Source organism: Parasteatoda tepidariorum, chromosome 11 (genome assembly GCF_982258835.1).
Source record: "Parasteatoda tepidariorum strain Cologne lab strain chromosome 11, Ptep-v5.0, whole genome shotgun sequence".
Lineage (NCBI taxonomy): Eukaryota > Metazoa > Arthropoda > Arachnida > Araneae > Theridiidae > Parasteatoda > Parasteatoda tepidariorum.
The window spans coordinates 28,989,857-29,014,382 of NC_141765.1; the positions used below are offsets into that span (position 1 = coordinate 28,989,857).

Genomic DNA, 24,526 nt, shown 5'->3' on the forward strand with positions numbered 1-24,526 from the left:
CTTCAATTGTTTAAGAGTTTAAAGCGTAGCAGGTTCAACTCTCAAACGCTTCCTCTTCTTTCTCTTTTAATTGAAAAATTAATTGAATTGATTCTTAAAAGAAGTGACTGACACTTCAATCCACCCGTCCAACTTTAAAATCTAGATTTAGTCTTTTTAAAGTGCGGTAAAATTTTTGCATTTTAAGTTTCTTCGCTACAATTAAATATTAGAATTGGATTTCTGGTAATTATAGATTTTTAATTTGTTTAATGAAACTAGTTTGAATTAAAAAAAGAATAGGATTGTATTTTATTTTACAATCCTTAAAACGAAATTATTCTTATTGTTTAGAACAGAATTAGTTCTTATTTGTTGATTTCTAATTTAACAGTAATGATTTGTTTTATTTTATTTTAGATCGAAAGACATTCTTACTAACTACTACAATGTCTAGCACGGAGTTTACTGTCGGTTTGGAAGGAGGCCGAAACTCTTCTAAGTAAGTAATTTAGTATTCATTGTTCTTTTCTGTCGTCGTTTCTTTTTAGCCATTTTTTTGACTTTCAAATTGTATATATAAAACAAAAATTGTCTGTATTTGATATATTTTTTTCGTTTTTGCTATTTTTTTCTTTTTCTTCTGTGTTCTGGTTTTATATTTTATAATTGAAATAAAATGTACAAGATAATGTTTAAATTATTAATATTAATTTGTGATTCACTGTATATTTCGACCACAGCACTGTCAGTACATACAGTGATATTAAACTAGAACCTTTTAAATATGTCTGGGGAATTTTGTCCTTTTTGTTTAAATAGCATCCCTGAAGTGTAAATTGGAAGATCTTTAACCTACTTCAGTACCATTTTGGAAGTTAATTCTGATAGCAAATACCATACATTAGGTAGTTGTGACGTACATGTCGTCAATAACAGCTTCAAAAAAGGATTTATTGAGACACATATAATTGTTTTTTTGAGAATCCTTCATTTGATGTTTGAACACTTCTGAGAGAAATAGAAGACTTTTAGAAGTCTGTTATAGTGAATTGATGTACCTCAAATTTTGTGGGATAATAGATGGCTAAGGAATGGCTTAGCAGCCCAAGTCTCTTCAGACATTTTTGATGATTTGGACAGTTAAACAAACCTAGCAGCAAATCTTATTTGCTTATAGTTGCTTCGTGCTAAGATATACTTCCATTGAAACTGAGTATTTTTTTTTATCAATTCTTTATTCTTAAAAGTGTATCAGAAGTATTAGCCAATGCAATGCTGTTCAACTTATTAGATACATTTAAAGCTTTAACTAATGAAGCTGTCACTGACATAAGAGAGTATTGCGACTTTTCAAATTTCAGTTTTCATAAAAATGAAGTAGGGAGGTGCACAACCTGTTTGAGTGAAGGGCCACATGCAAAATAACTGGTAACTTATGAAAGAAAGAAAACATTAATTTTGAAGGGACTATTTTCCTTAGCAATTAATACACATAGATATTAACAATCAATAAAATTTACAATACTTTACGAAACTTATTTTGATTCCTTTTTTTTTACAGTTAACATTTAATAATATGCAAATCATTTTCCGCCATATAATTATAAATGATATAAAATGGTCCAAGTAGGTAGAAAATCGTTGAAAAAATTTCATAATGGCTATCCTGTAATTTGCAAAATTTTTAAATGTGATAATTTTATCTACCTGATCATGTAGTAGCTTTTTTGAGCCATTTAATGAAAATTTAATGTTGTTTAAAGACTACTCTGTTATTTTGACTGAGTCAAATTTATTCTGGAAAAAACTTTTTTGACAGAAGCTGTTGTTGCTGGTAGTATTAAACTTAAGGCAAATAACTTAATCAGTTTTGGAATTTTAGATTGTGTTCTTCCTTTCTGGATTTTTAAAACACATGAATACTAGTAGCAATGTGTTAATTTTTAATCGCTTGAATACAAATTGCTAAGTGTGATTTTTTTTTTTTAAATATTGAATAAATAAAAAACATGATGCGTGAGTTTCAATTATATTCCTAATCTAGATGTGTGGTTTTATACTGCGAAAAGATTAATCACATCGCGTGATTTTTAAAATGCGTGAATATGAATCACTATTTATGATTTTTAAATTTCACGAATATGAATAGCTGTTTTAATTTTTGAATTACGAGAAGAGTAACAACTTATATTTTAACAGGGTTGGGTTTTTGACGTCAAAAAGTGGTTTTTGACATGACAAGGGTATAATACTGGTTTAAACCGTCAAAAATGTCAAAAACTGAAGTTTGCCAAGAAAATATATAAACTTCAAAACTACCAACAGTTGCCATGCATTATATTGAAATTTAATTATATTATAAGTAATCAGCAGGTTTTAAAATATTTTTTAATTAAAATTAAGGTAAAATAACAGATTTAAAATCTCAGAAATTGATATTCAAATGCATGTGCAGAAAAATTTTGCACAAATTTTTTTTAAATATTTATATTTTGAAAAAAAAAATTTTTTTTGATACTTGAGAAAATTAAAAGTTTATTACTATGCATTTTTGACATATAAGGAACATATAACTAATATTTATAAGGAACTTACAAGTTATGTTGTATAAATACAAACTTGATACAAGTGTATGAAATTTTTTTGAATGTTATACCGAATATCTTTATTATCCAGTATGTTAATTTGAATTTAAAAGTAGTTATATTTGGGAATAATGATAAATATAATTCATATTGTTTATTATATTTACTTATAATTATTACACTTATCATTTTAAAACAATTTTTACCTCTTAATTTTTTCCCCCACTTGTATTAAGAATACAAATAATGCATATCTTGAAAGCAAGAAGTAATTATTCAACAGCTGAATATTTAGATATTCAACAAAACTATATAGTATTCAGCAAAATGAAATTCACAAGTATTTGGATAAACTAAATTTTCAGCACAATAAATGAATAGGCTGAATATACTGTAAATCGACACTAACTACTCTGTGTATTTAACAGAAAGCACTTAAATTTGTATTGTCTTATGTTAAAAAGATTATTAAGAAGATTTAAAAGATTTTTCTTTAAAAGATGTCTAATGTACAAAACTGCTAATGTTTATCTTTAAAAATGTCTAATTTTTAGTATAATCTATACTATACACTAAATTTGGTTATAAATAAATTTCTTAATAATATCACTGCAGATTTTCAATAACACATGAAAATGAATACATAATATTACAAAAGATGTGAGCTTTCAAAAGTACAAGATTTTGGTTACTATTCAAAATATAAGTGTTTCTTCAAAATTTTAAATTTATTTTTTCTAGAACATATTTAGAAACGCTATCCTTTATAAAAAATATATAAATTTTATGTATTAATTAAATTTCACATATGAATATAGGTTTTTGACATTTTCGACAGTGAGGTTTTTGACGTGACAGTTTAAACCATTGTTTAAACCGTCAAAAACTGTCACATGTCAAAAACCTGCCAACCCTGTATTTTAAACATTAGAACCCTAATTTGAATATGCGATTTTTAAATCTCGTGAATACAAATTGCAATGGATGAATTTTGAATCTCGTTAATGTTATTATGAAATGCGTTGTGATGCGTAAATACGAATTGACTTTTAAATTACGAGAGGAATTAAAATGCATGATTTTTAAAACTTGTAAATGTGAATTGCTACATGTGATGTTTAAATCATGTGACAACAAAAGGAATAGGTTAGGCGTGTGTCGTTAAGCTTGCACATGTTCATGGGACTAAGGAAATATGCACATGTTTTGAATTATTTTTTTGCAAAAGGGACTGTGTTTAATTTAAATGTGCACATCTCTTTTTCTTTTTATTCAGGCGGGTGCTGATTTTGCTAAGATACATAATTTATTTTTTGAGTTACAAAAAAAAATTTGAAACAGAATCAAATTTCACGAGTTGTAATATTGTGTTAAATTATCAGGACATTCAAAATCTCAAATTAAAATGCAACAATAACTGGAAAAGAAAAAAAGCATGTTAAAATCGGCACAAATAGAGCACATAAAAAGTGCAATTGAAAACTTGCATTATGAAGTGCATTAATGTGCAATTGAAAACTTGTCTGTCAAATTATAGTATTAAAAATGTCGGAATTTTTTGAATCGCAGTGAAAACATACATTTACAATGAAAATGTCTTAAATAAAGCGCATCAAAATTTTATGTCTTTTAAATGCAGGATTCAAAATTAAAGTGTCGCAACAGCATATAAAAAATATTAGGATTTTCAAAATCTTGTAGAAATGTGTAGCAGTAATTGCCAAAATAACTAGTGAAAAATAATTTGATTTGCGATAAAATCATTGCAAATTAACCATGCCAAAAAAATGTTTATCTAAATGAGCGATTCTTTACTTGTGATTCGTTATAATATCATAGTCTTAATCTAGAATATCAGTCTTAAAAGCTATGAAGAAATGGGTAGCAATAACTGCCGAAAAAAAGAATCATAAGTTTAGATTTCCCATGAAGTCTGCACAAATAAAGCGTTTCATATGTTTGAAAAATCAGATATTAGAAACTACACAAAAAAAGGATAGCAATAACTACCGAAAAGCCATGGATTTATGATGAAATCGACACATACGAAGAGCATCAAAAGTGATTTCTAAAATTCGTATATCGTAATAATGATGTATTAAAAGCTATGCTTAAATTAGTAGCGTTAGATACCAAAATATACATTGAGATTGGGTAGGTAAAAACTTAAATGCATACATTTTTGATTTGAAAAAAAAAGAAAAATAATGCATGTTTCTCCTCTAATATGCAAGAAAGTCATCTTTTAAATATAATTCCCAGAAACATCTTTTTTGTAAGCTCTGCAGATAAAAACAATCTTTTGAAAAATTCTGCGTCAGTGTCGCTCTGGTGCCTTGATTCTGCCACAAGGAAGCAGATTAACACTGCTCTAGGTTTAGTTATTTAGAGTTAATATATCGTTCCATTTTTTCCCCCCAGAGTTTTGAAGCCACCTGGCGGAGGAAGCAGTGATATTTTTGGTGTTGGCTCTTCGGGATCTGGAGTTGTGAGGGAGCAAGGTAAAAGAGCAACTACTACTAAAAGTCGTCTCTTCGGTGAAGGGGAAGCTACTCCTTTGAAAACTTATGGTATGTATGTTTTTAAAACTCCTTTATACTAAAATGTGCCAGGATTATCAATCAATCGTTATTGATAAATGAACATTTTTATTTAATATTTTAAACTAGGTTGCTATAGTTAAGCGTGGATGAGTTGAGAAAAAATTTGGGACCATTAACAGACCCTTCACAAAAAGTTTTTTCATAAACTGCCCCATTTACAAGATATTTTTTATTTGGACCATTCACAATTTTTTTTATCTTCATAAATAATGTTTTGTAAATCAAGTTAACCTCTCTTGGGGGGGGGGGAAGAAAGACGGATCTGAAAGAACCCGGAAGTTTTTGTGCAGTCTTCACCTGCAAAAAAATTCCCAAAAGTAAATTGCAGAGTTTTAAGAAAAATATTATTGTTAGGCCTAATGTAGGAGTGCACAACCTGCGTCCCGACAACTCTAGATGGGCGGCCCGTGGCCGCAATCTGAACGAATTGAAATTTACACATTTAAATTTTGAATGCACCCAATCTCAATCAATGTAGTTTTTCGATTGCTTTTTTCAATGGTTAAAGCTACGCATTTAAGCATAGTTTTGAAAATCCCAATATTTTACGTACATCATTATTACAATATACGAATTTCAACCTTTACTTATCACTTTAGAAGTTCTTCGTGTGTGCCAATTTCATTGTAAATTCGATGACTTTTCGGTAGTTATTGCTACCTTTTTCGCTTAGTTTCTGAAATCTGGATTTTTGAAAGTTATGAGACTATTTGGTCAAATTTCCTGGAAAATCTAAATGACTTTTGATCCTTTTTTTGGCAGTTACTCCTACGCATTTTTTGCCGGGATTTATTTGTACCGATTTTACTGCAAATCAAATTATTTTTCAATCGTTATTTTGGAAATTATTGTTACACATTTCTACAAGGTTTTGAAAGTCTCTATGTTTTTTTATACGCTATTGCGGCACTTTAATTTCTAATCACACGTTTAAATACAGTAGAGAACCATTTATCCGGTATCCAGATAACCGGGAAAAAATTTGATCGGTTTTACCGCCATTTTAAACTAGAACGATTATGAAAAAAAGCGGAAATGAACTCATCCTTGAAGTTGAGTAGAGGAAAATGTAAGGAAGGGGAGAATTTTTCCCCCCGTTTACCCAGAGAAACGTCATTTCCTCTGTGACCTAGAAGGGAGGAATGTTTTATTTTCTCCTTTAGGCCGTCAATCAGGCTCAAGGGTGTGGCATGCTGATTTCGTTTTCTGTTTAATTTACGAGGGGGGATGGGGAAAATGCATTGCATGCATATCAGTGAACAGAAGATGAAAGAGAAAAATATATTTATCTATTTGACATCGATTAATAAAAATTAAATCTTTTTCTTCTGAATAAATTCAAGTGCGGTATCATTTGCAAGTTTTTATTGATGTGGAATCACATCTGCTGTAATTAAATATCATGTTTTTATCAACAACAACAAAAAAATAAATAAAAGGAGAATTGTTTATTAATTTAAACATAGGATTATTTTATGAAGCAGATTGCAGCTTTGTTTTTCTGATTCCACTACGTTTGATTTTTTTTTTCTTTTCACGATAAATTTCGCACTCAATAAATTAATTCTTTTTATTAATAAATGTTATCATTAGTTTTTTTAAAAAAAGTTCCGTTGATCTTGCCTTGTTCCGGGTTTCAATATTTATGCTAGTGCCTTTTTTTAACTATCGTTTCCGTTCGATAATTTTCAAGTGTTCAAGCTTTTTTTTAGATTAATAAATTTTTATTTTATTGTTTTCCCATATAATTAGGTATGAAATATATTGTGTTATTTAACCATTGGCTTTGTTTATATTAGTTAATTTAGGAATTGTAAAATAAATACGAGAATTTTGTATTTTTTAATCTTGTTTTTCTTGTCTAAACTTGAAATTTTTTTTATTCTTTTAAATGTTATTTTTCTACAATTTTTTTTTCTTTTTAAAGTTAGGAGTACTTTTCTTTTTTCTCTTACTTTATGCATTACACTTTTTCCTTGTAATTCGGGTTCGATAAAACATCAATTAACGACACTTTTTGGGCGATCCAGACATCCGGGATAGCGATGGTCCCGAGCATCCCGGATAATTGGTTCTCTACTGTACATAAAATTTTGACTCTCTTTATTTACGCCGATTTCATCCTAAATATAAAATGATTTTGATAGTTTTTTTGGTAGCTATTATTACACTTTTCCCCGAGATTATAAGAAGTTCTGATATTCTTAATAATATAATTTGACAGCACAAGAGTTTTGAATCGCTCATTAAAATATGCATGCTCTATTTAAGCAGATTTTAACATAAATATAAAAGGTTTTTGAACGTGTTTTTTTAATTTATTTCCCCTTTATTACCTCATTTTTACTTGTGATATAGACTATCCTGATATTTCAACACAATATTACAACTCGTAAAACTTGATTCTGTTTTAAATTTTCTTTAATTTAAAAAGTAATTACGTATCTTAGCAAAATCTTCACCTTCCTGAAGAGAATAAAAAATACGAGATGTGTTCATTTACATTAAACGCGGTCCCTTTTACAAAAATGTAATTCAAAACATGACCATATTTCTTTAGTCCCATGAACGCTTGCAAGTTAAACAACATACAACCAACCTATTGTTTTTGTTGTCACATGATTAAAAAATCACGTGTCACGATTCGTATTTACGAATTTTAAAAATCATAAGTTTTAATTCTTCTTGTAATTTAAAAGTGACACATCGTAATTCGTATTTACATGATCTTGAAATTGCATATTGCATTTCGTATTAACATTAATGAAATTTAAAAATCATCCATCGCTTTTTGCATTCACGAGTTTTAAAATCACATATGAAGATTCATGTTCTCCCGTTTAAAATATCATATGTTTCTACTCTTTTCGCAATTCAAAATCATCTACCGCGATGCATCTGCAGGCGAATTAAAGACCAGACATCGCGATTCATATTCACGCATTTTAAAAATCATACGTTGTGAGTAGTCTTTTTCTCACTTTAAAAACCACACATCTCGATTCATATTCACGCTATTTGAAAACTGTTTAGATTTTTATCCATAGAAAACCATAGCGTTTTTTATTTATGCAATTTAAAAATCACATATAGCTATTCGTATTCAAGCAATAATTTTTTTCTCTAATTTAATACTGCACACAACAGCAACTTCTGTCGAAAGACTTTTCCAGAATGAATTGGCCCTGTTTAAAACTACAGAGCAGTCTTTAAACAAAATCATTAAACTTCCATTGAATGGCTTGAAAAAGCTATCATGTGATCAAGTAGATAAAATTATCACAATATTTAAAAATTTTGCAAATTGCAGGATAACCATTAAGAAAATTTTTAAACCATTTTCCACATACTAGGACCATTTTATATCATTTATAATTATATGCTGGGAAATGATTTGCATGTCATTAAATTTTAAATGTAAAAAAATTTGATGAAGATAAGTTTCGTAAATTAATGTGAATTTCATTAATTGTTAATATATTGATTGTAAATGTCATGTTAAAAAAATATTAGTCATAAAAAGTTGTAAACAAGTATCTTAATAGTTTTTTATTATTAAGGAAAATAGTTCCTTCAAAATTAAAATTTTCTTTCTTTTTCTTCCCTCTCTCAGCCCTGTAACTAATTTAAAATAAATGTTTTTAAGTTCAAGTATATTCCTTACTAAATGCAAAATCGTATTTTTAGCTGAAGAAGTTTTGTTTGAATTTTAATCATTTTTAAACCTATAAACTTTCTTTAAAACAAAGTATTTAACTTCCATTGATTTTAATAATTAGAATATTTATTTTTAAATTTAATTCTATGAACAAATTTTTTAATGTTTAAATTTATGTTTAAATGGATATGTAATATGATAAAAGAACATTCTCATGGTTTTTAAATTATTTCAATTTATCTAAAAAAAATTCTGATAAATTGATTCTGATTTCCGGATTCTGTTTTTCTTTTTCTTAAGTAATCAGTTTTGCTCTTTCTAAACATTTAATTTTATGCAAAGATATTATAAGGTTAACTGGCACAAAAAATTTAGTGCCTAGAACAATGATGTATTTATATCAATTACTACCTACAATTGCTGTTAATATGTCTGTCTAAATACTATGGCATGCTGCGCTTCATTGATCAATTTGCTGTGCATGTGGCCTTTCACTCAAAAAGGTTGTGCACCCCATGTCTAACGAAATCAAAGTGTATGCCAGTTTTATCTTTTGGACCGGTATCACTATTGTACTTCGTACCAGTCCAAGGCATATGCAACTGGTTCACCTAGTACAAATATATATTTTTAAAATAGAACATTGAATTTTTAAGGGTTTTTTTTCTTCTGTTTTTTCCCCTACTACTCTTAAAAATGTTTTAGTTATAGACATAATTAAAAAAAGTTATTTGTATAATTATTTTTTTTTAAGTGACTTAGTTGTTAAGTATTTTATTTCTTGTAACTCTGTTTCAGATTTCGAAATAATATATTTATTTTATTGCCAAGGATTATAAATATTTTTTATAGTTAATTTATATTTTTATCTTTTAATAAAAAGCATTAGTTTTTAGTGTTTTTTTTTCTGTTTGAAAGAATTCAATAAATATAGATAAATTTTAATTATATATAAATATGGATTGTTAATATATTTCTCAGTTTCTTTTTTAGGATGGTTTAATTAGGGGCCGTTCTAAAAATACGTACACAAAAATGGAGAAATTTTAAACCCCTCCCCCCTTCGTACATTACCGTACACAAGGTCTTACCCCTTAGAGTACGTACATTTTATTAGTCTACCCCCCTTTTTCATAAAAATTAAAATATTTATGTTTTAAATAAAATTAAATATTTATTTAATATAATTTACTCATTTAAATCATTTTAACAATAACACCCAACTGTATGTACGTACTTCGTATAATACCTCCCCATCATACAAAACCGTACAAAATAGCAAATCCCCTCCCCCCTTCGGGATGTACGTACTTTTTGAACGGCCCCTTATGTGTTCATTTTTTTTAAAAAATTATTATCACTCTTAAGATTTGCATTCTTTTTGGTGCTTATTTTTCTCATACTTTAATCCATGCTAATATATTGGGTTTCAATTCTTTCAGAAATGTCCTTATGTTTCTTGATTAAATACAATTTAACTTCCATTATGCACAGATTATATATCTATGCATGTAGAGGTTGGCCTTTAGTATATTGAGCCGGAATTAAAAGTACACATTGGGTAAATAATAAACTTTTAATATTAAAAATGAACAAATTTGGGGAAGAGTTTTGAAAATGATTGCTATGTCTGAACATTAAAACAGTTCTGCCATTAGAGGTGGTGGCACTGTTGTGTGCAGATGTCTATTCCCACACTGGCCATTCAACAAATCACACCTGGTCCCAGGTGTGCCAGTCAGTGAACAAAAAGATTATATACTCAATCTGCAAATTTCAATATTACATCATTTGAAAGGCTTAAAAGAAATATTAATTATCAAACATTAGTATTTCCTGGGAAAAAAATGTTTTTAAAGGGAAAGAAAGTGAATGCAGGGGTCGCATTCCCCCTAAAATTCCTAAAACTATGTGCAAACCCTAAAAATCTGATAAACTTTTGTTGGTTTTCCTAAAAAGTTAGAGTTATAGGCTAAATATAAATAAAAAAGCAATAATCTAAAATATAAGAATTTAACTACATTAATTAAAACTGTTTTAATTTTGCCACATGGGAATTCTGATCCTGAGAGAGGTTTTTTGATAAATAAAGCGATGCTTAATGTGAGTCACCATGAGAATACTATTATGTCTCTTAGACTAATCAAAGATACCATTCGAAATTATGGCGGAGTGTTGAAGATCACCACAACACTATTAAGGGCAGTAAAAGAATCTCACAAATCATATCAAGAATATATTAGCAAAATGATCATAATTAATTTGTTTTTCTCTAACTTCTATTATAAATTGCTGATTTGAAATCTAATAATATCACACGATAGTTTTTCTTAATAAGGTAAGGTAAAGGGTAATAATAAAGTTTTGATTAAGAAGGTAAAAATTAAATAAAAATCAAATAAAAAAATATTCTATCTTAGAGAAGAAGGTTCTTTTTTTTAAAAATTACTATAGAGTCGAAATAGAATTTTAATTAATGGAAATAATTTTAATTAAAGGTATGCAGATTATTTGTTCTGATTTTTCGAACTATTTTTTTAAATACTTTTATTGTTTATATAAACATTGCAGATGATGAGAAAGGGAATTGTTTACAGTATATAACTTTAGTTAGCAATATTTTTGTCATGATTTCCTTCAATTTTATCTGATATTAAATTCTGGAAATTTTTCTGTGTACTTTAATAGTACATATAAGTATCAGAGATATGAGAATTTAATTTGTTTAAAGTATATACAATTTAAGACAGTATTATTTTTGTTAATATTTAAGTTGATACAGTTTTTATATGGTATATTTTTACTTCATAAGTGATTAAATCATTTTCTGTGTACTTAATCTGATAAGGATAGGAAAGAAATTAAATTGTGAATTTTTTAAATATATATATATCGCTTATAATAATTTTAAGTTCATTAAGTTTTAGTCAAATATTCCTTAATTTTTTATTTGATGTTGCATTTTAATTTATGAATTGTTTTGGATTTAATAAAGTATATTTAATTTTTCCAAGTGGGTGTTAATTTATTTTTTCTCTTGATTTATTCTCACTTTTGCCTGTTCCTGAATTGTGCACTTAATTTTTGATCGGTAATATGTAAAGTTGAAATTTCATTTTTACACTTTAGAGATTTCATTCTTGACTTAATAAATTTCAGAGCTTTATTTTATGGCTTGCAATCATTTATGATATGTATGGATGAATTATAATAATCTTCTGTTATGTAATAAACTACCGTGTGATCTATTTTTATCCTAGCAAAATAATATATTACCCCTAAACTTCTTGAAAAAAGTTCCTAAAATTACCCTAAAATTTTAAAAATCTTTGCTGCTACCCCTGTGAATGTCTTTACATATCTGTAATCTAATAAAAATGTCAATATTAAGTTACATCATCAGTCCATTTTTTGAGAAATTCAAAATGAATTATGTTAAAAAAATTATATATTCTAATTAAAAAAAAAATTATAGGGTTTAACACAATGTTGGATTTTAGTCAAAAACTTGTCAGTGTTAAAAACCGGGGGCACGTTTCTTTTTTGTCATTGGTGATATTTTAATGTTTGAATCATTCATAATACTTTATTATACTACTATAATCATATTTTATGTTATATATCATATATAAAATAAACACAATATTATTGAAACTATTGACTTTTCTATTTGATACTCTTGATACTTAAGATATATTTTTTATAACTATTCATTTTATATTACAGGTTATTACTATAAGTTAATTATTGTCTATTCAATTTTGATTTTAATTCTTCTGTGGCACAATTTAGGCAGATTTTTCAGATTAAGTACAACTAAAGTGGTCGCTAATAATAGTCTGATCTCAACTTATTTTTTTATTCTCAATTTTTGTTATTACTAATATGCAGGGGAGCAGAATATGTTTCATCACACAAACAAGGTTTTGAATTAAATTCAGGCTACCCTGGGGAAAACTTTGGTCTAAGAAATTCTGAAAAAATATGTTGCTTTGCAAAATTTTTCTTTCTTTTAAAAAATGTCAATTTGTGTATTTATTCGTTTGAATTCTTTTAAGTTTGTGAGCCGGTCTTTAAATTTCATAAATTACTATAGAGTAGGTTCCAATGATTCATTTAAAAACATGTTCTTACTAGTTAAGTCAGGAGAGCTGTTAAAGGTTTGGGCTCAGATATTATTGTTATTAAAAAATCTAAATTTCACTTTTGGAATATTGGATTTTTAAAACCATGTGAAATTTTGAAATAATAACCATTAAAAAAGTGATCAAGAAACAACATAGATTTACAATAGAATCTGTGCAAATTGAGCACATGGGAAAGTGACAACCAGCGTGTAAGATTCAAAATTTTTGAAATTTTATTTTTTAAAAAAACAAACATTATATTCAAAAGCACTCCCAGGTTGCACATCAACTGTCACCAGGCCTCAGATTGTGCACCCCTACACTAAATGTTACCATAATAGAATATATATACTATATAACTTATTAATTTGAATGCAATGTAACTTAAAATATTTGGCCTAGTATGAAATGTGTAGAAAAATTCAAAGTTAGCAGATAGTTTACTGATTTTGGGAACTGTTTCATTCGTCTAAGTATGCACCCATATGTTCCCTGCACTTTTATAGTGGTAAGACTCAGGTTGTTCATGCATGTAAGCTAAAACCTTGATGGTTCAAAGCCAACAGGTTTCAGGAAGGTCTGTTTTCAGAATTTTTAGAATAAATTTATTTCTGTAATAAACTTTATTCAAATGAAGTGGAAGAGAGTAAGGGTTAGTTCTAGTAAGCCTGGAGGTTTTAACACAATCATTAGTATAACTTTTTACATTGAAAAAAAGATATTCTAGAGTTTTTAATCTTGAAACAAATTACAGTCGGACCTGTTGAGCTCGAATTCCACGAGAAACACAAAAAATTCAGATAAAGAGGTTTTGAGTTATGCAGGTACTTTAAAAAATTAAATTTAATTAAGAAATTAAACCTGCTCTAATTTTTTTAGTTGAAAAAAGCGGGCATTTCTGTGAATTAATTATACCACATACATCTATTAACAATTTTTTTAAAAACAAATTTAACACTGAAAGTAATTTTCAGATTTTTGACGTCGAACCTTTGTTACGATGATTCTTTTAATGTTAGAGAGAGTCGCTAATACCCCATAGCCAATAATTTCTAAGGATTCTAGAAAAGTTAGTAAGAGTTCTACAGTTTTGATCAGTTATGATTTTCAACTTCATCTGATATTCTATTGACATTATCTATGATTTGCATGTTGCCAGGCAGTTGTCCACTTGTAAAAATATTCAATATTAATTTCAACATTAAATCCCGATTTTATTGAATTTCCGTTGCCAGGCAGTTGTCCACTTGTAAAAATATTCAATATTAATTTCAACATTAAATCCCGATTTTATTGAATTTCCATTTTTTGGAAGAGAAATTTTTCATCGATGGCATCTACAAGTTTGCGTACCAACTGTTTTCTATAGTTCACTTTAAAACTCCTAGTTATCCTTTGATCCATTGGTTGCAATTTTGAATTTCTAGCTTTCTTATCCATGTTGAGTCAATCCGTCGTACTCATTAGCCCCTAATTTATTGCCAGAATCATTGTATTCTTTTCAAGTTAAGGATGTGCAGGGACAGTGATCGAAATCCCAAGAAACGCCCCCAACCTGTTCATCTCTACTTCCTGTGGGTTCACGAAATTCATCTCTGTCTGCAAGTTCTACTGATAAAGAAAGTTTTGTTATTTGGACATTTGTACTCAATTACGAGAAACAGAGGTTTTGAAAAAAAAATGTTTGACATAAACATGGAAAATACATTGATTTAAGATAGTAAATGTAGTGAATTTTAGAAATTTCGAGATATAGAGGTTTTCGAGGTAAGCAGGTTCATTTGTAGTTTCAAACTTTTCAAATAATTTAGTTAAATATAGTCAAATAATGGTTAAATCCAAAAAATATGGTCAACATTTAAGTAATGCCTAGATTTTAAAATTTGCAAACAGAAAAGGAAATGGTTCTTTAATTTGCATTTCTATAATATAAAAATTTAAATAATTGAAACATAAAGATTTCAGATTTTTATTTGAATACTTTTTGAAAAGACAAGAGCTCTCTCATGAAATTAAGTATTAAAAGGCAGTATAAATATGTAGTCCAGTTTTAGAGTCTTATAGCACTGATCAGTTATGCCCATTTCTTGTATTTTTATTGGTTTATGAAGACACTTTTGTTTATTTTTTGCATTGATTTGTGTTAGTATTTTATTTTTGGTTTGCTTAGTTCTTGTTTTAATTTTAATTTTATTTTTTGGTTAATTTTTTATTGCATGTTTTCCTAAAACTTTTAGTTAGGCGTAACCCTATAACCGGGGAAGGTTTTGAAGTAGACATGGATGATAAAAAAGAAATATTTGAAGAACTGATCGATGATCAAAAGCCAAGTGATGAAGAAAAGATAACTATCGATAGTAGTGGTAAGTTTGTAATTTGATAATTGGGACTAATTGGTAATTAGGGGCTGAAGAGTTTGTGCCTACTAGTTTTTATTTTTTAAATTTTTTTCCTTTTCATTTCCTATTTTAAATCATTACATATATAAGAGAATAAAATTTTTCTATTATTAACTTCATTCTTTCTAATGGAATTTTTTTATTTTTGATATTTTTCTCAGTTTTAATGATTGTTTAAATGCTTGGTTTTCCTGCCAGGGAATGTGTACACAACTAGGAGACTTTCTAGCATTGTAACAAAAATTCAACTTGTTAACTTGGCACCAAGAGGCTCTAAACTTTTTATATTTTACTTTTATTTCTTACAAATCTAATCTTTGTATGAAGTTTCAGAAAAGGCCTGTGAACAACCAAATACTGAAGCTCCTCCTAAGGTAGTTCAGACAAGCATACGTATCCGCAATCCCCCAGGAGGGAAGTCTTCAGGAATATTTTAAATGTTCAAGTTAATCTACATTTCCATTTACCAATGCTTTATATTAAATCTTTTTTTCTTCTAAGGTATTTTCAAACTTGGTGATTTTTTGCTTATGTGATAAAATTATACTTCCAAGTTTGATGTTAATGTAAGTTATTTACAACAGTGATATTTTTGTTATTCTTTTCTCTGGAACTGATTTAATGTGATGGTAAGATGTATCTTCAAAAGTTTTTCATCGCTCAAGCAATGATTTTACTTTTTATATATGTACTTTAATACTAAAGACCAATGTTATTAAACTTTTACATTTGGCTAGTCACAATTTATAATGTATTATGCAACCAAAGCTTTTTACCTTAATGCTCATTAAATATTTAAGTGTGCAATGATAGCACCTTTTGAATACTGTGTTCATACATAAATTTTTTCATATCTTCAGTTGTTTCACTAAATTTATGATCCTTAATTGCAGTGTATTTTACTACGGATATGTGAAAGAAACTTCCTGTTCAATTGACCACTGTATTATTTTAAAATAAAATTCTATGTCATTTCAATTAACTTTTTTGTGTGTTGAAAATAAACTGCTGAAATTTTTTTTATTTTTAATTTCAAATATACGTTACAAATCTAGTTTTTATTTTAGAAGTCTGTTTAAATCTACTCTTAAATAACATTTGTAATCTTTAAAATGAATAAAACAAAAAAAATATGAAGTTATTTTTAAAAAAAAGTTAATAGAGAGCCAGATAGTTAAGTTTTTCACATTAAGTTTATTTATTCTGTAGCAAATTTAATTTCTTAGTTCAAAACTTTTTCTTGTTAAAAATCTGGAATTTTATTGCATTATTATTACACTTCCTTAAAAAAACACTTTAGGATAGTCAGGGATCTGTCCAGGCCGAATTTACTACCGTTTAGCGGTACCTTCACAAATTCAATTTTAGGAAAAACGATAGTTTCACAAAATACTTTTTCTAAAAATTTTAATTTTGTATCCCTTAAGAATCGATAAATCTATATTTTTACCATCTTTTTGTGTCGATTTTTTATATAATTTTTTCACAAATTATGTCTAACTTTTCACAAAATAAATTCGCCCGGTGGCTGAGTGGTAGCGCATTGCGTTGTTGTGCCACAGGTGCCTGGTTCGATCCTCGGACCGGGCCAGGTTGACTCTGCCTTTCATCCCTTCAGTGGGTCGATAAATGAGTACCAAGCATGCTTGGGAACTAAACACTGGGGGTTCCGTGTTCGGCTGACCACCTGACCTAGACAGACTCCTGATAGTACTATCTACAAATTAATGCTCATAAAAAAGTTGATGGTAAATAAAAAGTGGACTCAACACTAAAAAATCTGATTGGTTCTAAGCAAGTTATATTGAGCAATAAATTAGTTTACTTTTAATTTCCGCCTCTTCCAATTTTAAATGTTCTAGAGAACTTAGAAGCACATTTTTGTAATTCTATCTAGAGACAATATTGAGGATCAGTTTTTCGTGGAAATGTTAAGATTTAAAAAAGTACTGTCAATTGGTTGTTGATGGAAGTTGGTCTTCATACTTTTTCTCAAATTATTTTAATCAGTGTCATTTTCTTGGAGTGGAAATGCCACTTCCGTTGGCGTCATAAAAGATAGATCTATGAATAAAATTTAGCCTCTATAAAAATAATCCTAATATAATTAGTTTAAAAACAAATTTATGAATGATGGAGCTATTTTATATAAATAATCATGTTTTTTTTTTAATGTTTGCATTAAATTTTATATTGTAAAAATTAGCTTTAAAAAGATGAGGAGGTATGTTTGTTTTTTCTAAAATAACTTATTTTTCCTAATTTAACTTTCAGCACTAAAAATGAATCATAGAATCTGTTTTAGTGCACTCTTACTGCCGCGTAAATTTGTAGCATTTTTCTTGCTGTTTTAGAAAATTTCAGTTTGCTTCTTGTGACTCTACACAAGAACATAAGCTCAAATCTGAAATGCTCATAAAAAGGGCAATAATGGTTAGTTCTAATGTAGCTAAAAACAAGAACATTGATTCCAAGAATGGAATTAATAATGAAGTATAATTTTTCAATTAGTATTTATACCGGGTTCTCGTGGATCAGAAAAAACCTGGAATTGTCAGGGAATTTTATTTAAACTCCAAAAATCAGGGATTAGTCAGGGAAAGCTGCAATTTTTTTTCAAAAACCTGAAATATTCCTATGTCATACCTAGAAAATAACCAGTCTTATAATTATTGTCAGTAACAGTAATCAGTTATTGAGATTCAAAATAAATAATTCTTTCATCTATTACAATTATTTGAGGTAAAAATTTAACATTTTTGTCAAACTAATATGTTCCCATCCTCTTTAACTAATTTTTACATAAAAAATCTAATTTTTCACATTACAAATAAAGGAATCAAAATTTTCTGATGAAAATATAGTTTCAATTACTTTTTATAAATTTCGTTTAAAAAAAGCTAAGAATAAACATTGCCTCAAATATTTTTTAAAATTTATATATTCTATTATATAAAGCGAGCATTTTTTTTTCTATAAAATAGTGATTGATTATCATACAAACATTAATAATTTGAATAGTTTGTCAGCAAGAAAACTTAAAAGCAACTGAAATCTATTTTTCTTTGTTCCAACGAAAATTTTAGGTACTTGGGCATTGAAAGATGTTTTAATAACTGTTTAGTTTGACAAAAAAAATTCATACCTTTTGAATTTATTTTAATTAGTTATACCTCTGTTTTATTTAATTTATTTTAATTAACTTCCATGAGTTTGAAAATTATTTTATTATTTGAGGATTACAACTGGGCAGCATCTCAATTTCTTTTAAAATTATAAGAAGTTGAAAAATGTTTTTTTTTTTGTTGAGTTTTTGGAGAAATAAAAATGTGTTTAAATTTGTAAAAATTTTTGCATCATATCTTAAAAAGGATTTATTTTATATATGTGAGTTTAGTTTGTTTTTAAACATTATGATGGGTTATAGGGGTCTAAAATATTTTTGTACCCGGGGGCCCTTCATGCTATTAAGACGGCCTTGGTACTATGTGTAATCCAAAACAATTGTTTAATAGCATAATAAGAAGTTATTTTAAATTTTTGAAGCATTTTAATAATGTAAGCTTATAAAATGTTATGGGAACATGGCAAGTTTAAATGAGACTTTGTGCATGTACTTTTTTTATAAGTTTAAGACTGCTTTTTTTTGGGATCTATGACTATCTTTTTTTTTTTTAGTTCTTTGAAATTTGGTTGAAACTTTCAACACAAAGTACTGAGACATCTATTAAATCACAATAACTAAATCACTATGTGACTAACTAAAAGGCTTATCACTTTTTTTTTGTTTTTGAGAAAAATAATAATGGTTATAAGGATATTAAATCTCGTATTTTCAATTATTTCAGATTGATTTACATATAGAATGAAGTTTGCTGCTGTCAAAAAGTCAACTAAATTTAAGATAGGCATTTCTAAATTTTAACTTTTTTTCTAAAGTGTTGCAGACTACAACAGCTGTTGAGGCTGCTTTCTTTCTAAATTATTGCCCTCGTTCATGCACTGAAAAATTTTGTAATTGGGGAATCTTTGTTTAGAAATAGTTTACTGCCACTTTTTGACAATTTGGGAGAATTACAGTTGGCTTGAAACTTTGTTTAGCAGTTAAAGTTGCTACTGCATAATTTTTTTAAAAACAGTAGATCCAAGCTTTAAACAACAGTTAGCTAGCAAAGTAATAAGTTGAACAGCAGAGAAGTTGCTTAACAATTAATTATATGATGCGTTAATCAATCTGTACACTGCTGTATTCTAACACAGCATTTTAGAAAAATACAATTAAAATACTTATAACTGATTAACTTGAATAGAAATTCAGCTCAAGTACTGAGCGACTTGATTATGTTGTATGGAGCTCTATATCAAAAAAACTTTATAAGTCTCTTTTAGAATTTAGAGGTCATACAATTTATGCTAATCTTCTGTATATATTTAGTGTTTGAGTGATATTACCTTGTGAAACAAACCGAATTATTAATGTTTATTAAATTAAGATGAGAGTGAGGGAAGAAAAATACTAAGAAACATGTTTCATATCTTTTGAGACATAAACAATTCATCTATAAAGTTGAAGTTGTAGTCAAGTTTTTACAAAATAACGTAATAAAAGCGGTTGCAGTAAAATTGAAGTTGTAGTTAAGTTATATCATACCCTCTTTTTTTTTTCTTCCAATTGTATCGTATTGGCGATGAAATTGGGCTACTGGTGTGTGTAGAATAGAATTCTCTACCTAAGGCAACACATCGCATCTTTTCACAATCAAGTCATAGAAGAAGGAAGTACATAAGTTTCTGTCTGTATTTTCAGTATATTAAAAATTCTAAGTTAGGAAACTATATGGAACTGAAAATTACATTGAACATTGGCGATCGAAATGGGCTGTAGGTGGCGTAGGGAAAAACTCGCCTACCTATGGCAACACTACACATGCTCTCCCCATTATCATGTGTAGAGTCATAGAGGAAGGAAGTACGCTAGTTTCTCTCTTGATTTTCATATAGATTAAAATCTTTTGAGTTGGAAAACTACATTAAGCATAATTCTAAAATGCATCACGGAAATTTTTAAAAATATTGAATAAAAAGGGAAAATATCGTGGTACATTCTTATACAACTGAAGAGGAGAGGGAAGGGAGAAGGGTTAAAGGCATGAAACCGGTCTCCTCAGATGGCGTATTCGAGCGTTGCGACCGCCAATAGTTTTAAAAAAAAAGCATCGAGAAAATTGTTTGACAGTTAAATGCGTAAAATATTAAAGGGAAGAATTACATTCCCTTTCAGTTGATAGTACATACCAACTAAAAAGATGGGGGGGGGGTCAAGACGTGGAACCGGTCTCCTCCTTAGATGTATTTAAGCGTTACAATCGCGAACGCATAAAATAATCTTTTTAATCATAATTATATAACTTCAAATACTAGGATCGTTTCTTTATGAGACTACTACTTTGATCATTTTCTGATCTAGAATCATTGGTACTAACTCATATTTGTTTGGGCTCATCGAAAGTATCAGATGTATTGTAATTTTCTGTCGATAAAAATTACTTTTAGAACTTCAATTCTTTTCATTTTTGATGAGAAATTTAAAAATGAGTCTTTGATAAACTAGTAGAATTTTACTTTTAAATATTGCTGAAAATTCATTAAAATAATTTTTTACAATTCAAAATAAGAATTATTTTTTTCCTTTTCCCACGGTTCCTAGTAGAATACCGATGCCAAGCATCACTGGCTGCGGTGAATAAGCGGGTGAGTGATCACTTTTTTCGAGCTTACGTAGGAACCGAGTGTGCGCGATATCGATTCTTGTTAAATTGTTCTATCGTGAAGTGCTCAACTTCGCGCCTGGGTTGTCGGACTGCCAAAGCAGGGGAGCCTCCCTTTTGCATAGTTGTGAAAGAAGTGTGGAAATTATAGAAAAAACATATTAGGGGAAAATATCGTAGTATATTCCTATACAACTGAAGGGAGTGGAGGGTCAAAACATTGCAACGGTTTTCTCCTCAGAGTTGCGATCTCGATAAGTGCGTATGGCAACCCTGCATCTTTCATCAAGTAAAATCGAAGTTGTAGTAAAGGTACATCGCAGTATACATATTTTCTTTTTATTTTTAAGCATGGCAATTCACTTTAACTGCTCTGCAGATTTGCCATCCAGATGTTCTGCTAAACAATAAATACGTACGGCAACCCTGCATCTTTTATCAAGTAAAATCGAAGTTGTAGTAAAGGTACATCGCAGTATACATATTTTCTTTTTATTTTTAAGCATGGCAATTCACTTTAACTGCTCTGCAGATTTGCCATCCAGATGTTCTGCTAAACAATAATGACCAGATGTTCTGCTAAACAATAAGTACGGCAACCCTGCATCTTTTATCAAGTAAAATCGAAGTTGTAGTGAAGGTACATTGCAGTATACATATTTTCTTTTTCTTTTTAAGCATGGCAATTCACTTTATCTGCTCTGCAGATTTGCCATCCAGATGTTCTGCTAAATAATAATGATCAGATGTTCTGCTAAACCATAAATACGTATGGCAACCCTGTATCTTTTATCAAGTAAAATCGAAGTTGTAGTAAAGGTACATCGCAGTATACATATTTTCTTTTAATTTTTAAGGGGCCTCCCTGGCCGAGCGGTATCGCCGGTCAAACGCTCTGTTAAGCGTGGAGGTAGCGGGTTCGAATCCCGCCGTAACCCTGGATGTATTCTTTGTGATGTCTTTCTCTGAATTGTTCTATCTGTATTTTCTACTTGACAATGATATATAAGCCTATATATTGAGCACACAAGTCAGCAAATGTATGTAATTTCAATAAAAAATAATTAATTTTTAAGTACGGCAATTCACTTTATTAACTGCTCTGCAGATTTGCCATCCAGATGTTCTGCTAAACAATAATGACTTGTTTTAAGTCTGATATTAGCAACGATTTCTATATACATATATGCGTAAGTGTATTTCTGAATATTAATAGGTAGTTAGGAAATTGGCCTTTCAGCATTTAGTTTCGCTTTCTGCGAAAAATGAAAACACTTTCTTGTCATGGACTACTTCAGACTGATACTATACTGTTCTGATTATATAACACTCATACTTGAATATAGTATTATAGATAAGTGCATTGTATTAAAAAATGGTAGACGGGATGGGAATTCCAGAAATTTGATACTTAGATCCAGAGTTTCATCCAAATACAACTGACAATCAGTTCTAAAGTGACTAACACTATTTAAATGTATTATATTGCTAAACTACGTAACGTTAGTGTATATAATACATATCTGAGTCAGTGTAACAATGACATTGTCTGGAGTATGCAACAGTAAAAACGACTTCATGTTGCTGAGAAGTCAATATTTTTGCAAGTGTGTGAACTTCTCTGATTTCAACATATTTTATTAAGTGCAGAGTATTAAATGCTAGAATATTAAAGTCTTTGTTAAAGTATCACCATGAAACTATTCTAGTGTAGTGGTCTTTTTTTTGTGTATGTATTAGTTATACACATTTAATGGGATTCAAAATTCTTTAAATTTACTAACCTAAAGTTCTATGTAACATAAATTTTGTACCACTACAAAAAAAAAAAAAAAAAAATCTACCTCACCAAGCTGAGTAGGGCAGCATCTCTAGTTAGTTTTATAAATTTTTAAAGTAAACTAATAATTTGTCTTATAGACTACAGATCCCTGCCAGTTTTTAGAATTTAAGATGTTTCTGTACCCTCACACTACCTCACTACAGTACCAATATAACTAATATATGCTGCATAGCATTTTAAAGGTCCTTATTTTTGATTTTTGTTTTTTAAAAGTTCTTTTTTCATTGAGTATTTGTAAAAAGAGCTTATTTTCCAAAATAGGATTTTTTTTTTAAACATGTTGATTGTCTCCATATTTCGCAATGTTTAGCTCAAAGTTTTCACTAATCATTTAATCATCCTCCATTTTGGCTTACCGTAGCCCTCCACATGGTATGAAAGTGCCAATCATTTTATATGTTTGAACAATAACTTGCTGGTCCGAAAGCATGGATTAAGTGGAAAAATTTCTTGTAATCACACATGCATTTAGCGAGAGATTTCAGGCTTCAAGTCAGAGACTGAAACTAAACTTTGTGCCAAATTTTTCCACTATATGAAAAATGTATTTTTATTTCTTGTTAATTTCTTTGCTCATAATGCTCCATTGTCTTTGTTACATGCACAGGCAAGCATACAATATTCTTGCACTGTTCTATTTATAGATAAGTGGCACAATATTTCAATATGACTGAGATCTATCATTAAGAAAGTATTTTCATGAGGGTCCAAAGCAGTGCTCCATCTTTCACGTTTATTCATCATTTGATTTAATAAAGATAGGAATTTAGATTTTTTAAGCACAGGCATTTGTGCTTTAGGAACTGTTCATTAATTATATAAACTATATCAGGATTTTTATTGTAGTCCTATTTTACTGAATTTGTTATTAAAATTTTCAGCACTCTTGGGTTATATTTTTTTTAAGAAAAACTCATAAAATTTTAGTGCCAAGATTTAAAAAAAGTGGATTGGGGGACTTTTTTAACATTTTGCAAACGTATTTCGAAATTTTATGTGATTAAGATTTGACATTATATTGTATCTCTTATTCATTTAATAAAAAAAAAAAAGTTGAAATTAAAAATTCCGCTATCTCAGATTTGTTAAATAAAGTGGATATATGAATCATATAATAATTTACTTTCGAAAAAGATATTTAGATATTTCATTTCAAAATTATTGAAAAATGTTTAATCATTCCATTAAAGAATTACTAAACAAAATTAAAAACTTAAATAAAAAAAATTAGTAGGTTATTAGTAATTCTCTACACACTATCATTTCAGTATGTTCATAATAATTATAATCTTGTAAATGTATTTGTGAAGTAAACATTTATAATTAATATTGTAAGTTTTTATCTAAATTTAGAGTTAAAATTTTTAAAAAAATTTCATGCTTAATTAATTCAAAAGCAAAGAATGAGAAATCAGTACTTATTTCTTTTTTGTTGAGAAATTTGGCTGTGCATCCTGAAGTAAAATAAATCATCCAAAGGTGATAAGCATAGTATTACTTTCTGTGATTTTCTACAATCATCTATCAGTCAAAAGATTGACTAAAACATGTAGGACTTGGT

The 24,526-nt window shown here is 28.6% G+C and overlaps 1 protein-coding gene across 2 annotated transcripts in view; it reads left to right on the forward strand.

Moving 5' to 3' along the window:
• The first annotated feature begins 84 nt into the window (after nucleotides 1–84).
• Nucleotides 85–24,526, forward strand: part of LOC107439167 (uncharacterized) — a 42,688-nt gene continuing 18,246 nt past the window's right edge. For both annotated transcript variants that reach the window (XM_016051656.4, XM_016051657.5), the window contains exons 1-4: nucleotides 85–225; nucleotides 400–481; nucleotides 4,989–5,137; nucleotides 15,193–15,318. In XM_016051656.4, coding sequence (XP_015907142.3) covers nucleotides 429–481; nucleotides 4,989–5,137; nucleotides 15,193–15,318 — 328 coding nt within the window. In that variant the 5' untranslated portion in view covers nucleotides 85–225; nucleotides 400–428. The remainder of the gene's footprint in view (nucleotides 226–399; nucleotides 482–4,988; nucleotides 5,138–15,192; nucleotides 15,319–24,526) is intronic.